The sequence below is a fragment of the Schistocerca serialis genome, chromosome 1 (assembly GCF_023864345.2).
Source record: "Schistocerca serialis cubense isolate TAMUIC-IGC-003099 chromosome 1, iqSchSeri2.2, whole genome shotgun sequence".
NCBI classification, from domain to species: domain Eukaryota; kingdom Metazoa; phylum Arthropoda; class Insecta; order Orthoptera; family Acrididae; genus Schistocerca; species Schistocerca serialis.
The window spans coordinates 362,470,219-362,485,601 of record NC_064638.1 but is presented as its reverse complement, the minus strand read 5'-3'; the positions used below and the strand labels follow the sequence as shown (position 1 = coordinate 362,485,601).

The following is a 15,383-nucleotide window of genomic DNA, read 5'->3' as shown; positions in this document are numbered from 1 at the left end:
GGTTTGAAGTGACAAAGAGGCTAGTACCTTCTACATCTGTAACAGAATAGCCCAGTTACACCAACCATACATCTGGCTGACATTTGGCGCCATCTATGAACTATTTAGTAAATAAGAGGGACAATATACCTGTTATGATGTTTTAGTAAAGAGAGAAAAACAATACGAAGATAAAAACATTTAAATCAGATCAACTCTATTAGTTGTATATAGCATGTGCCTTCTTGTGTCTTATGTATAATTTTTTTAAAAAAGGTGTTACCCATCTGACGTTACTTAGATGTTTAAAGAATAAAACTACTGACTCGCAAGAAGTGAACCTGGAAATTTTCTTATATATATATTCTATATTTACCGGAAAATATGAAATAAGTCGGACAGCAATGTAAAGAATTTACTTATGTTTTATTTTATGAAATTCCCATGTAAATTTGAAGTGTTTAACTTCCCTTAAATATTGTATACGTAGTTCATATAGAGGGCGCCATACAACCAACCGATGTGTTCTCTACACAGCCTACCTTCTGTATATAGTAGTATTCAAAGAACTGTGACTGATGCCAGAGCAACAGGGACCGATAGGCTTTGAAAATAAAAAATAGCTGAAAGGAATATACAAACCATATAAGTTATGCCATTAGTTGTAACTTTTTATTATAGCATCTGACTATGTACTTCTTGTATTTTTAGCATTGAGAATGGCTAGCTACTAGCCGAAATCTGGATTCGCATAATAAAATATAAAAAGAACGACTGGCTGTTGCACTCTACCCACCCTGCAGCGCTCCCAACACCTTCTCCAATCCCATCTTGACCGATTCACCACTTGGTGAAACCAGTGGTTGCTTAAGGTCAATCCTTCCAAAACCCAGGTGATCATAGGCAAAACCACCCCTTCCTTCCGCCTCTTCGATTTCTATGTCACTGTCTATGGCCGTCCTATCGCCCTCATCCCCACCCTTAAGTACCTTGATGTCACCCTTGACCGTCGCCTCTCCTGGACCCCCCACCTCCAGACAATCCAAGCCAAGGTACACTCATGGCTCTGTCTCCTCAAGCTTCTTTCTGGCCGTACATGGGGTCTGGACCCCTCCACCATCCTCCATACCTATAAATCCCTCATCCGTCCTATCCTTTGCTATGCCCACCCTGCCTGGATCTCTGCTCTCCTACCTTTTACAAATCCCTTCAGATCCCAGAACGCCATGCTCTTCGCTTCGCCTATTGCATTCGTCTCCCCTCCCCCACGCGGATCCTGTATGACCTTATTCCATTCCCCCACCTCCTCCTTTTCCTCGAATGGATACGGATCCTCTACACCTCCCGTAAACTCGATCCTCCTCACCCGCTTGTCTCTCCCATCCTCTCCCACCCCCATCCGCTGCCGCGCCTGTATTTCTACGTCCCACCTGCTCTCCATCTCCCCACTCTCCATACCCTCTCCCAAGGTGGCTTCCGCCAACACCCCCTCCCTGGTGATGCCCTCCTCCCTACCATCTACCCCTCCTACCAACTTTGATACTCCCTCCCTCTTCCTGTGTTTGTTCCTATGGGCACCCACTTTCCCTTCTCTCCCCCTTCCCTCCTCCCCCGGGCTTCCCCTACCCCCATACCTTCATTCCTCCCCCCATCTCTTCTGCCCATGGCATCTTTGCTCTCCCTTCTCCCTCCCCCACCACCTTCTTCCCCTCTTGGCAGGTCCCCGGACTCGCACACGTAAAGTGGACATTTGTGTGCCGTCGAGTTTGTGCCTCAGTGTTTTTCGCCGCCCACACTCCATTGTCCACGTGTCGTCTCCGTCATCAGTGTCCGTGTGCAGTGCCAACGGTTTCTTTAGGTGTCTTCACGTGTGAACGGCTATGTGTTATTTGTATCTGTGTCTTCTGTTTTTTGCCCCACACTTTGTTCTGTGTATTCTGTGTCTCCATTGTATTTTCTCTGTAAAATTTGTGGCTGAAGAGCAGCGTAGTGTGCTGCTGCCAGCCCATCTTATTGTAAGGTGTCAGATATCAATGAAGACAAAAGAAAGCTGCAATCTATAATTTACAAGTCACATACAGTTACTGAGTGCATCCAATTTCCGAATGGAAGGTAACCTGATGATGATATCGATATTTTATCTACCGCTCCACTTCTGATGCAGTGTCGAAGACGTCGTGACGGCGTTGAAGACAGTTCTGACAGGGCCCAGTTTGAGCACCTGCGGCACTTGCGGAGTAAGTGTGTGGACTATTTTGTAAGAGACAGGAGGTGAGACTGACCTTGCCGTAGGCCCTGGTGGCGCTGGCCCAGTGGTGCGCCTGGACGCGGCCCTGCTGCAGCACGCCCGTCAGCTGGTCCAGGTGCGACCACTCCTGCACGTTAGAGCGCGCGAACGGCAGCGCCAGGGGCACGTCCGCCGCGGGCACCACCTCCATGTCTGCCGTGTGCTGTCTGCTGCCTTCTGCCTGCTGGTTGCGACCGTGCTCCAGGGGCGGGTCACCGCTCTGCGCCCATCACACCACGCCCTGCAAGCGACGACACGCCGTGAATATTCATACACTCAACACAGTAACTGTATGGAGAAAGAATTCGCTAATACAATGTGCAATAATATTCCTTTACTTGAAGATTTTTTTTCACCTGCCAAGATTAATGCCTTCACAGCATCTCTTACTTCTAACCAGACATTCTTCGTCAGTCAACACTGTAATTTGCATGGCACATGAGCCGTATACTGGATGATTCAGCTGCCCCTACCTATGGGTTTTACGCAACCTGCAACACCCTCAAAAACCACACGCAAGATTTTCATATTCTTTCGCTCACTAGGTGCAAACTATTACTCTCACGGAAAAAATGAACCGACCTTTTTATAGAAGATTTAATACAGTTAAATTTTGTACAGGGATAGGTTTTTGCTGGAGGCCACAGTTTTCGGGTAATTCAAGAGAAACGTACAAAAGTGATCTTCAAACGCGTTTTTTAAAAATAAATCGAGAAGTTTAGTCTCCAGCTCTACTAAAACTCTTAACTATGTTACATTTCTTAGAAAAAGGTCCTCTTCATTTTTTCTCTCGGGCTAATAGTTTATGCACAGCAAGCAAGAGAATATGAAAATATGGTTTGTGAAGGCTTATGGGTTGTATAAAACCCAAAGATAGGGGCAGCTGGATCACCCTGCATAATAATAAAAATGACAATAACGATGATAGTGGTATGCTAGATTTGTTACTAGTAGGTTTGATCATCACGCGAGTGTTACGGAAATGCTTCTGGAACTCGGGTGGGAGTCTGTAGAGGAAAGGAGGCGTTCTTTTCGTGAATCGCTACTGAGGAAATTTAGAGAACCAGCATTTGAGGCTGACTGCAATACAATTTTACTGCCGCCAACTTACATTTCGCGGAAAGACCACAAAGATAAGAGAGATTAGGGCTCGTACAGAGGCATATAGGCAGTCATTTTTCCCTCGTTCTGTTTGGGAGTGGAACAGGGACAGAAGATGCTAGTTGTGGTACGAGGTACCCTCCGCCACGAACCGTGTGGTGGATTGCGGAGTATGTATCTACACGAATAGGGTGTTTCAAAGTTTTTGAATCAAATGTCTTCAGGGGACAGATCAATTCATGGGGAACATCTTCTATGAAACAACGAAGGCTTTCACGAACGGATGTTTCAGCTGCCGAGAATTCTTCCGGGTTGTATGCCCGTGGTCCACGAAACTTCTATCCCTGACGTTTCGTACATCTTCGGAGGTGCTCCTGGTTGTGCTTAGTCTTGCCGACTCTATTAAAGACAAAATGTACACTTACGCTTCCATGCGATACCAGACGTCTTCTTATTGGAATTTCCGGCACTGGAACGACAGGATTTCACTGAAGTAGCGAGGTCTACTAACGAGGTCCGCTGCTTTTGGATACTATGTATCCCAGTAAATTGATAAAGCGATTTTCAAGAAGAAAACATTAAGAATTGGTCTGTTGAAGCGAAGAAAGGTATTTAAGAAGCAAACCAGGAACTCAGGCCACCCCCTTTCATGTGAAGCAGTTGGCTGAATTGTAGGCAACACACATTGCGTACATGCACTGCAGTGTGCCTATGCTCTACTGTCTCCCAAGGGCATAACAAATTATAAGAGATGCCTAGTATCACTGGGGGAGGGGAAGGGGTGTCCTCAAACATTTTTTCTCTAACAAACGTTGTTTCCTATGTTGTGATCTATCATCCCTAGACGCTTGACGCAAAAACTTTGAAACACTCATTATATAATAATGAATATATGGGATTTACGAAATGTCAGTCTTATTAACACTGTGTTAAGCGATTTCCTCACTACGTTGGATGTGAGTAACGACATCTAACAGAAATCTTTGACGGCGTTACAGAACGAAATAATATGGCAGGAAGTTGCTTATTCAGAGGAAAAGCGACAAATAATGTGGTAAGGTTGGCACTTGAGATGGAAAAAGAAAACAGAAATAGATAAGGACTAGAAGAGCACCTGACGGAGATACTGATCGCTGTTGGGCAGAAAGACAGTAGCTGAGATATACCGAGAGGGAAGTTACGTCGATAGTAACATATGAAGCTGTAATCTTCTCTTGAATGTAGAGTGATTTAGGGTAACGCAGGTTACAAGGTAGTTTGTTCCACAGTCGTATATTAAACTGAAATGAAAGTGTGGAAAAGTACAGCTAGGATGCTGGACATATCCGATCTTGTATTGCAGATGCGGAAAGATCACAGGTATTTGATATGTGGGTAAAAGTATTGGGGACACTAGTAAGAAAGAAATCAATTAAGTAAACGAAGCGTGTGAGAATCACGCCACATATGGGGTCACATAAAGCATGAGTATAGGGAGGACTGATGCGATCAAACTATCGAATGTTACATTTCTAAGGCAAGCAGTCATGAATAGTTCAAGTCGTCTGGAGTTTGCAGTACGTGTGTCGCGTTCAACTAGCTACATCAGAACAGCGAAGACGTGGCGACATTAAAAACTAGATTCAATTTTTGTTTAAATTCAGATGGAAATAGTTTTCTAAATTTTTGGATTGCTTGTAGACAAGAGAGATATTCTGTCGATGCTCCAAAAATTTATTCTTGCAGTTTAGGTGGTTATCCAACACTAGGCCAAGATATTTCACTCTAGGGTAACTGGATACCGTTAAGAATTATTAGAGGAACTGTTTGACACAAATCTCCGCTGATCAACTTTCTGTGTGATGTGAGGATGACCTGTGAGTTCTTTGTGTTTTGTTTAAGAGCCAGGTTTCTTTCCCACCATGATACCGACAAAGGTCGTCTTTCATACCTTATACGGTGGCAATAATGTTTTAGGGCTAGTGCTTAGGTACAACTAGATGTCATCATGGTAGGCGTTGCGGCATCCGATAAAGTCATACGTAACTGTGTTTAAATGACGCCTTTACCGTTTATATGTCACCGTTCATTATTTGTGGTTATCGTTCATTACTTTTCTACTGACGCCTTCGCACTGTCACATGCTGCTATGTAGAGCTGCTGCGTCTTCATAGCCCTGTTGCCTGTCAGCCGTACCCTGTCGAGACTGAAATACTGATTGTACTTTGTATTCGGCTATCACCATCAACGAATATCATCGAACTGAATATCACACGCTGCCAAGGCTGTCTAGTTGGCTCTATTTTGCACATAAAAAATTCTTTGAGCTACATTTTTTACTAATGAAAACCAAAACACCGTCTGGATAAAATTTTCTCAGGTTTAACTGTGAGTTCAATCTTTCGATTATGTATTCAGTCTTCATCATCTGAAAATGGTTTAAATGATTCTGTAATGATCGTTTCTAACAAGTTGGTATATGAAACTTCATGGCAGATTAAAACTGTGTGCCAGGTCGAGACTCGAACTCGGGAACTTTGCCTTACGCAGGCAAGTGCTCTACCATCTGAGCTACCCAAGCACGACTCACGCCGCGTCCTCACAGCTTTACTTCTGCCAGTACCTCGTCTTCTACCTCCCAAACTTTACAGAAGCTCTCCTGCATACCTTGCAAAGGTCCTGAGTTCGAGTCTCGACCTGGCACACAGTTTTAATCTTCCAGGAAGTTTCATATTAGCGCACACTCCGCTGCAGAGTGAAAATCTCATTCAGGTTGGTATATGTCACGATTTCGTCAATGAATTTCTTTTTTCTGCGATAGATGAAGAAAATGTCTGCTATGGAAGGAAGTCAGCAGCATCACAGATCTAGTTGGAGAGTAGGCCTAAACAACTCGGTGTAGCTCTCGGTGCCTATGATGTCAGTGCGTTCCTTGATGACAGAATTCCAAATGGTTCAAATGGCTCTGAGCACTATGCGGCTTGACCTCTGAGGTCGTCAGTCGCCTAGACTTAGAACTAATTAAACCTAACTCACCTAAGGACATCACACACATCCATGCCCGAGGCAGGATTCGAACCTGCGACCGTAGTGGTCGCTCGGCTCCAGACTGTAGCGCCTAGCACCGCACAGCCACTCTGGCGGGCTACGATACCACAAGAAAGTGTTTGGTCGACACCCGGTGTCACATAAAACACATAAAAGCACTCCGTCTTCAGGCCACGAGTGGCCTACCGGGACCATCCGACCGTCATGTCATCCTCGGTGGAGGATGCGGATAGGAGGGGCGTGGGGCCAGCACACCGCTCTCCCGGTCGTAAGATGGTATTCTTGACCGAAGCCGCTACTATTCGGTCGAGTAGCTCCTCAATTGGCATCACGAGGCTGAGTGCACCCCGAAAAATGGCAACAGCGCATGGCGGCCTGGATGGTCACCCATCCAAGTGCCGAGCACGCCTGACAGCGCTTAACTTCGGTGATCTCACGGGAACCGGCGTAGCCACTGCGGCAAGGCCGTTGCCACATAAAACACATGATGAATCAGGATTTCTTATCGTCTGTTATTCTCCTTCGATACCCAGGATGATCTCCCTATGGCTCGGTGAAGCTGTCGACGTTTACGAACAAAAGGCTTGTCTGACAAGTCGTTCCGCCGTGTGTGCGGGTCAGCAGCGGTGGACACGGACGGCGGGAGGCGATTAATTCCAGACAGCGGCGCGCGGCGAGGCGACAGCCTGTGAATCAGCGGCCAGTGGTGGCGCATGCGTCACGCGCTGCAGGCGGCGCCTCCGGTCTGCCAGCTGCCAGGAGCACTGACCGGCGACACCGCACGGCTCCGTGTGCAACAACAAACACGCCGCGGGGTCAACGCGTCCACGTACATTCCGCAGGCCACCTTCCGGAGTGTGACGGGGAATCCTTTAGCACGCTACGTGTGCCCGAATGTTTCCGGAAATTACGCTCTCGGAATTATTGCGGAAAAAACTTTCTGTGATGAACAACACCTCTGGTGTTCCATGAGCCTCTGTTATGCCAGTCTCGCCTGGATATCCGCTCCCCCCCCCCCCCCCCCCCAAATTCTATAAGTCCCTCCAGATCCTTGAGCGTCATGCACTCCGCCTTGCCTTCTGTATACGCCTCCCGTCCCCCACGCGGATCCTCTATGACCTCATTCCTTTCCCCCATCTGCTCCTATTCCTCGAAAATATCCGCATACTCTACACCTCCCGCCGCCTTGATCCCCCTCACCCCCTGGTTGCTCCTCTCCTCTCCCACCCCCTGCCATGCTTTCACTGTTGTGTCCCCCCTACCCTCCATCTCTACACCCTTCATCTCCTTTCCCGAGGTGGCTTCCATCTACTCCCCCTCCCAGATGATGCTCTCTCTCCCTCCATTTATCCTTCCTATCAACTCTGATCCTCACTCCACCTCCTTTCCTCTGTCCTTTCTCTGAGCTCCCTCTCCTCCCTTCCATCCTCTTTTTTCCCCACCCTCTCTCTGCCCCCCTTCTCTCCCCCGAGCCCTTTTGCATTTCCCTCATCTGCCTTTTCCCATTCCCTCTCGCAACTTCCCTGCCCCTCCCCCCTTTATGAGTCCTCTACCTCCTTCGGTTCCCCCCCCCCCTTTCGTTTTTCCTCTCCTCCCTCCTTGTTTTCCATCTCATCTGTCCAGGCCCCCCCCCCCCCATCTGACCTTGGCTATGGTGGGTGTGTCATCTTTGGGCCGACATTTTATTGCAGTGTTTACAGTGAGTGTTCAGTGTTATGTGTCTTTTCCGAAGCGTTGCGAATGGATATCATACCGTCGCTGGGTGCGATTTTTGTATCTCTTATGAACAGAAACCAGACCGTCGCCATGTTTTTTAATTGTCTGTCTACTATGTTACCTGCCTGCTTCCTGTGTATTTTATTAGCATTGCCAACCCTTTGTTTTATGTTTTAACTTTCCACAATTTTCCGCCGTTTTACAATTTAAGTCACCGTTTTATCGCCTGCTTTTATTGTTTCTTATCTTCGTCTTACGTTTTAAAAAGTCTGTAGGCTGCAGAGCAGCCTACTAAGCTGCTGCCAGCCCGCCCCCTCAGGGGGAAATCGAAATTCAATAAAGGAAAAGCAAAAAAAATGTTCGATGAGCATCTCTTTAATGCTCTTGTGCTTACAAAACAAAACCGTGGCAAAATCATCTGCTACTCTTTGCATCTTGACAGCAGCAGCCTATCACCGTGATGGTTGCATATCTCACTGTGGACGAAATGGAAGCAGATGGTCTCACACCGCACGAAAATGAAACCTCCAACGGTTTCAATCCGCGTTTACTTCAGCTTATCAGTCAGTTCGTGTGACAAACTTCGTGAACTCTAATACATTACTGGCCATTAAAATTGCTACACCACGAAGATGACGTGCTACAGGCACGAAATTTAACCGACAGGAAGAAGATGCTGTGATATGCAAATGATTAGCTTTTCAGAGCATTCACACAAGATAGGAGCCGGTGACGACACCTACAAAGTGTTGACATGAGGAAAGTTTCCAACCGATTTCTCATACACAAACAGCAGTTGACCGACGTTACCTAATAAAACGTTGTTGTTATGCCTCGTGTTAGGAGGAGAAATGCGTACCATCACGTTTCCGACTTTGATAAAGGTCGGATTGTAGCCTATCGCGATTGCGGATTATCGTGTCGGGACATTGCTGCTCCCGTTGGTCGTGATCCAATGACTGTTAGCAGAATATGGAATCGGTGGGGTCAGGAGGGTAATACGGAACGCCTCTCTGTATCCCAGCGGCCTCGTATCACTAGCAGTCGAGATGACAGGCATCTTATCTGCATGGCTGTAACGGATCGTGCAGCCACGTCTCGATCCCTGAGTCAACAGATGGGGACGTTTGCAACACAACAACCATCTGCACGAACAGTTCGACGACGTTTGCAGCAGCATGGACTATCAGCTCGGAGACCATGGGTGCGGTTACCCTTGACGCTGCATCACAGACAGGAGCGCTTGCGTTGGTGTACTCAACGACGAATCTGGGTGCACGAATGGCAAAACGTCATTTTTTCGGATGAATCCAGGTTCTGTTTACAGCATCATGATGGTCGCATCCGCGTTTGGCGACATCGCTGTGAACGCACATTGGAAGCGTGTATTCCTCATCGCCATACTGGCGTATCACCCGGCGTGATGGTATGGGGTGCCATTGGTTACACGTCTCGGTCACCTCTTGTTCGCACTGACGGCACTTTGAACAGTGGACGTTTCATCTCAGATTTGTTACGACCCGTGGCTCTACCCTTCATTGGATCCATGCGAGCCGCGTGGGATTAGCCGAGCGGTCTGAGGCGCTGCAGTCATGGACTGTGAGGTTGGTCCCGGCGGAGGTTCGAGTCCTCCCTTGGGCATGGGTGTGTGTGTTTGTCCTTAGGATAATTTAGGTTAAGTAATGTGTAAGCTTAGGGACTGATGACCTTAGCAGTTAAGCCCCATAAGATTTCACACACATTTGAACATTTTTTGAACGATCCATGCGAAACCCTACATTTCAGCAGGATAATGCACGACCGCATGTTGCAGTTCCTGTACGGGCCTTTCTGGATACAGAAAATGTTCGACTGCTGTCCTGGCCAGCACATTCTCCAGATCTCTCACCAACTGAAAACGTCTGGTCAATGGTGGCCGAGCAACTGGCTCGTCACAATATGCCAGTCACTACTCTCGATGAACTGTGGTATCGTGTTGAAGCTGCATGGGCAGCTGTACCTGTACACGCCATCCTAGCTCTGTTTGACTGAATGCCCTGGCGTATCAATGTCGTTATTACGGCCAGAGGTGGTTGTTCTGGGTACAGATTTCTCAGGATCTATGCACCCAAATTGCTTGAAAATGTAATCACATGTCAGTTCTAGTATAATATTTTTGTTTAATGAATACCCGTTTATCATCTGCATTTCTTCTTGGTGTAGCAATTTTAATGGCCAATAGTGTATCTTGGCCATCGATGGACGAAGACGCTTCTGTGGCGGAGATGTTGGACGCCGCGGGTTTAGCGACTCCGCCAAAAGCGGCGATAACTACGCCACCTGACTGCCGGGCACGGTAGTCAGCTGCCTGAGGAATAGGAAAATCGCGACATAACTGCCTGCAGACCAGGCGGAACTTAGTTCACGGATCGGGAGGACGGACTAGTCGCTGTGTCCGCACCGGAATCTCACAAGCAACTTCACTGGGAACCGTTTTTGTGTCATCTTTACCAGTGATACGCTTAGGACGAGAATCACCCAATTGACTTTATATGCGGACGGGACTGCTGCCCAGAGAAAAGAAGGATCCCACATACAGGGTATGATGCAGTGCCAACTTCAACAGTGCCTCGATCAGCTCATCGTCTGGGCCGCCACAAATCGACTCTCCTGCGAACGACACTTGCTTCCATCCCCGCTCGGCGGCCTGTCCTAAACACCCCCCGAGCTGTCGAGGTCCAAGGCATAACAGTCCCGTGGGTGAAGCAAATGAAATACGCTACTTGATCAAAAGTATCCTGACACCTATTAGTGGACATTAATATGTGGTGTGCCCATCCTTCATCTTTAGAACGTCTTGAACTCTGCTGAGGACACTTTCACCCAGGTGTCTTCTTGCCTGTAGAGAAATGGCAGCCCATTCTTCCTCAAGAGCCAAAACTGCACTAGGTAGTGATGTTGCACGATCACACAGGAGTTCCGTTAAGTTTACGTCGGGGCTCTGGGCAGGCCAGTCCGTTTCAGGAATGTTATTGTCCACAAACCATTACCTCACACATGCTGCGTTATGATAGGATGCACTGTCATGCTGAAACAAGTATCGTCTTCTAAGTATTGCTCTAGTGTACTCATTACACAATAACGCAAAACGTGATTATATCCTTCAGCATTTAGCGTTTTCCTATTCGCAATGAGGTGACCCCATCAAAACCACGAAAATACCCCCACACTGTAACGACATCTCCTCCCGTGTTGAATCATATTTTTTTTCGTTCTTTTCTTTTCTTATGTGTAAGGTATATGTAAACTGAATGGGTTATAGGCACCCACAAAGATAAATTAACGACTTGTTTTGTGGCAAGGCTAATGTTTTGATACATCGTTAAATGTCTGTAGGAAACAAAATAAGAAATACGCTCTTCAATTTATTAATTCCTGTGTCTTCACCCCTTTGTTCCGGTAAGTGGCGGCTTGGATCCGTGGTACAAGCATTGTTAAAAATGTGTGTTTCAACCGTACATTAAAAGTGTTATAAAATGTTATTAGAAAAGCAAAATTTATTCGCACGTTTAAGACGTGCACTCCTATCTGTTCATCACCTCACTCGCCACCGAGATCCTGCATCAAGAGGTTCGGAGCAGAAAAGAAGAATTTACACGATATCCGGAGAAGCTAGACTGCATCTATATTGCCACATTCACGACTAAAAACAATGGAATTAATGTCAAGCAGTAAGTTACGCAAATTAAGAATATTAACCTTGAATGTATTGATATTGAAGGTCTGTTAATATTGGTATCAGTTGAAGTTCACCCAGAATTGTGTATAGATTCATAAATTACCTTCATATTTCTTTAAACTATTCTTTCCAATCAATTTTTCCAATTATACAAGCAATTATTAATCAGTTTCCATCATTCCCCACACACATATACCTATACTTTACTGTTGGCACTATAGATAGTGGCATGTAATGTTCTCCAGCCATTCGCCAGATCCGAACCCTTCCATCGCATTTCCACAGCGTGTACCGCCACTCATCGCACCAAATAATTCCTTTCCAACCATCGACTATCCATTGGCGTCCTTCTGTACACCACCTCAAGTATCGCTTAGCATTGAGTACAGAAATGTGTGGCATATGAGGAGCTTGTCGACCACTGTAACCCAGTGTCTTTAACTACCTACGCACAGTCATCGTGCTAGCTAGACTGCTGGCAGTACTTTGGAACTGAAGAGTGTTTTCTTCCGCTGATTTCATCTTATTTTTTACAACCATATTCGCAATTCTCGACGATCCCTCTCCGTCAGTACGTGAGGTCTGGCTAGTCTTGCCTTAGCCGTGTTATTCCTTCTTGTTTCCTCTTCACAGTCGCGTCACCAACAATCGATTAGGGCAGCTTTAGAAGGTATGAAAGGTCCTGATGGATTTATTACTCAAGTGACATCCAATGAATAGTAGACTTTTAAAGTCACAGAGCTCTGCAGACCAGTGGATTCTGCTGTTTCTACTTCTGAGCTGCCAACACAATACTCCCCGTCTCCTTTTATGTTGGCAGGTTCACCTCTCGTGCCTTGTCTACTGCCCTGTGCCACGTAGAACATTGTGAACGTGTTCAAGTTATCATCAAGTATCACTGATTGCATCTTGGGATGGATACTGAACTTATGAAATTTCAAGTGGCAGTTCCTTCTACATAGTTCATTTTCTTGTGGACTTTATTTCATCTCAGACACAAGGACCAAGTAATTTAAGTTTTGTTGTTTGGTCAGGAACAGAAACCGCGAGCAGAGAATATGATTACAACTTTTCGAATCACTGTCGAGACGAAAAGGGAACTATTCATAACACACCAACTGTTGGTCGACCGACAGCATGCGACGGACTCTTACACTGTGTGTATCCAACGTTCATCATTTCTCATTTCATATGCGTTGGTACAACGTTCAGGGTGTTTCAAAGAGATTCCTCAGATTTCAAAAGACTAGGCCTTTTACATGAACGATAATAAAAACTCGGATTGCGTTTTATGCTATGTTACAAATGGTTTATTTTCAAAATAGTTATACGACTTTCCTAGGGTACATCTTTTACATGTATGCGTGCACTTTGAATTTGGCAGTAACTTTCTTAATCATGTTTAACATTAAATTCTTCATTTATAATTCACAAATATTCAATGTACTCTGCTCCGGCCGCACTACAGTCACCGAGGCGATAGTGAAAATCTTTCTAAACTTTTGCGAGCATGCCTCGAGTTACTCGATTCACTGTTGTTGCAATGCGACACCACATGTCATCCAAAGCTGTTGGAAGAGGAGATCAGGCTTCCTAAACACGTTTTATCGCCATCTCGACTCGGCACACATTACGTAATGAACAATGAGCGAGTAACCGAGCTAGCTGCATCAAGTAGATCTCTACGACAATATCGTGAACTGGAAACTTGCAACTGGCGAGAAGGTGTAAAAAAAAAAAAAAAAAAAAAAATGTTTTTCCGATGAGTGAGCTAAATTTCACCGTACATTTCTTTCTTCGTTCATATAGAAGATATGGCGTCGTGAAAGCGGATGAATCTCTTCGAGACATCTTGTATTTGCTTTGGTTCGCACTGTTTTCTTCCAGGGTTTTAAAATTACTTGGAACTTCTACACACGTGACATTCTTACTTTCATAAACATTTTGTAGCTTCTGTCAAGTCAGGTCGTTCCTATTGCTTCCTCTTTAGTTTAAGATCACTTGCAGTTAACACCCTTGAGTTGCCACCCATATTTCTACCCTTGTAAAATGAATTTGTTTCGCTGCTAGCGTTAAATTTACTGTTTGCTGCCAAAACGAGAAAGCACATTATAGAGTGGACAATTACTGTCTTCTTTCAGTTACTTCTGGCACTCGTAAAGGCACCTAGTGCTATTTTGTTTAACTGTACGGGTCAACATGTCCAGTATTACCCGCACGCTGTTGAGTACTCAGTAGCTACGAGGGGACTTACTTTCAGAAGAGAGTACATGTTCTGGGTTTCCTGCAGACACAGCTGTGCTGAGTTACGGTTAACAGGTGCATCAGCGCGTGGGCACATCAACTGGAAGCGGAGGGTAATTAGAGTTGTTGCCAATTTCGAACAGGTTTACAGCCTATGTCAGAGTGTGTTGTAGTTAATGGTGATTACTTCGAAGACCAGTCAAGGTAATTTGTTACCTCTTATATCCTTTATTTTCTGAGACCATTCATAGCCCTTTTCAGAATAATCTTGTACATTGCTTATTGTTTTACTCTGACAAGGGAACCTCCCCATCGAACCCCCCTCAGATTTAGTTATAAGTTGGCACAGTGGATAGACCTTGAAAAACTGAACACAGATCAATCGAGAAAACAGGAAGAAGTTGTGTGGAACTATGAAAAAAATAAGCAAAATATACAAACTGAGTAGTCCATGCCCAAGATATGTAACATCAAGGATAGTGTGAGCTCAGGAGTGCCGTGGTCCCGTGGTTAGCGTGAGCAGCTGCGGAACGGGAGGTCCTTGGTTCAAGTCTTCCCTTGAGTGAAAAGTTTACTTTCTTTGTATTCGCAAAGTTATGATCTGTGCATTCGTTCATTGAAGTCGCGAGCTATATTTGCTGGATTCGTAGTGCCCACGGAATACATCTCACGTATTTAATGCACTCTCGTCCAAAGTAGCGAACAGTCAACTGCCAGCCAGGGAGCCTCGTTAGCGGGAATACTCTCTCTTCCGTGCGCTGTAGTCGACTGACATCGTGTGTTTCGATGTTTGTGTAGGTGTAGGGTCCCCATACTACGGACGGACGGACAGACAGATAATAATTATCTGAAAATAAAAATTAAACTTTTCACTCGAGGGAAGACTTGAACCAAGGCCCTCTCGTTCCGGAGCTGCTCACGCTAACCACGGCACCACGGCGCTCCTGAGCTTACACACTCCTTGATGTTGCCTATCTTGCGCATGGACTACTCAGTTTGTATATTTTGCTTATTTTTTTCATAGTTCCACACAACTTCTTCCTGTTTTCTCGATTGATCTGTGTTCAGTGTTTCAAGGCCTATCCACTGTGCCAACTTATAACTAAATGTGAGGGGGATGCGATGGGGAGGTTCCCTTGTGAATGGAAATAATGGGAAGGTAAAGAGGGTAGCTTGGCTGGTTCTCTCGAACTGTACGCTCGAAACTTAAATGCACAATAGCAAGTGGTCCTTGAGCAGTATCCTGTGCATAGGCACCTGTTTCCATGTGTTTACTTGCAGTGAGCTGAGTGCGAGATTCTTGTTCTGCAC

At 45.8% G+C, this 15,383-nt stretch overlaps 1 protein-coding gene across 1 annotated transcript in view; it reads right to left on the bottom strand.

The window, feature by feature from the left end:
* LOC126473691 (uncharacterized) overlaps positions 1 to 15,383 on the bottom strand; it is a 1,039,677-nt gene that overhangs the window by 354,614 nt on the left and 669,680 nt on the right. Inside the window, exon 5 of the mRNA XM_050100967.1 lies at positions 2,262 to 2,507. Within this exon, the coding sequence (XP_049956924.1) occupies positions 2,262 to 2,417 (156 nt within the window). The 5' untranslated portion in view covers positions 2,418 to 2,507. The remainder of the gene's footprint in view (positions 1 to 2,261; positions 2,508 to 15,383) is intronic.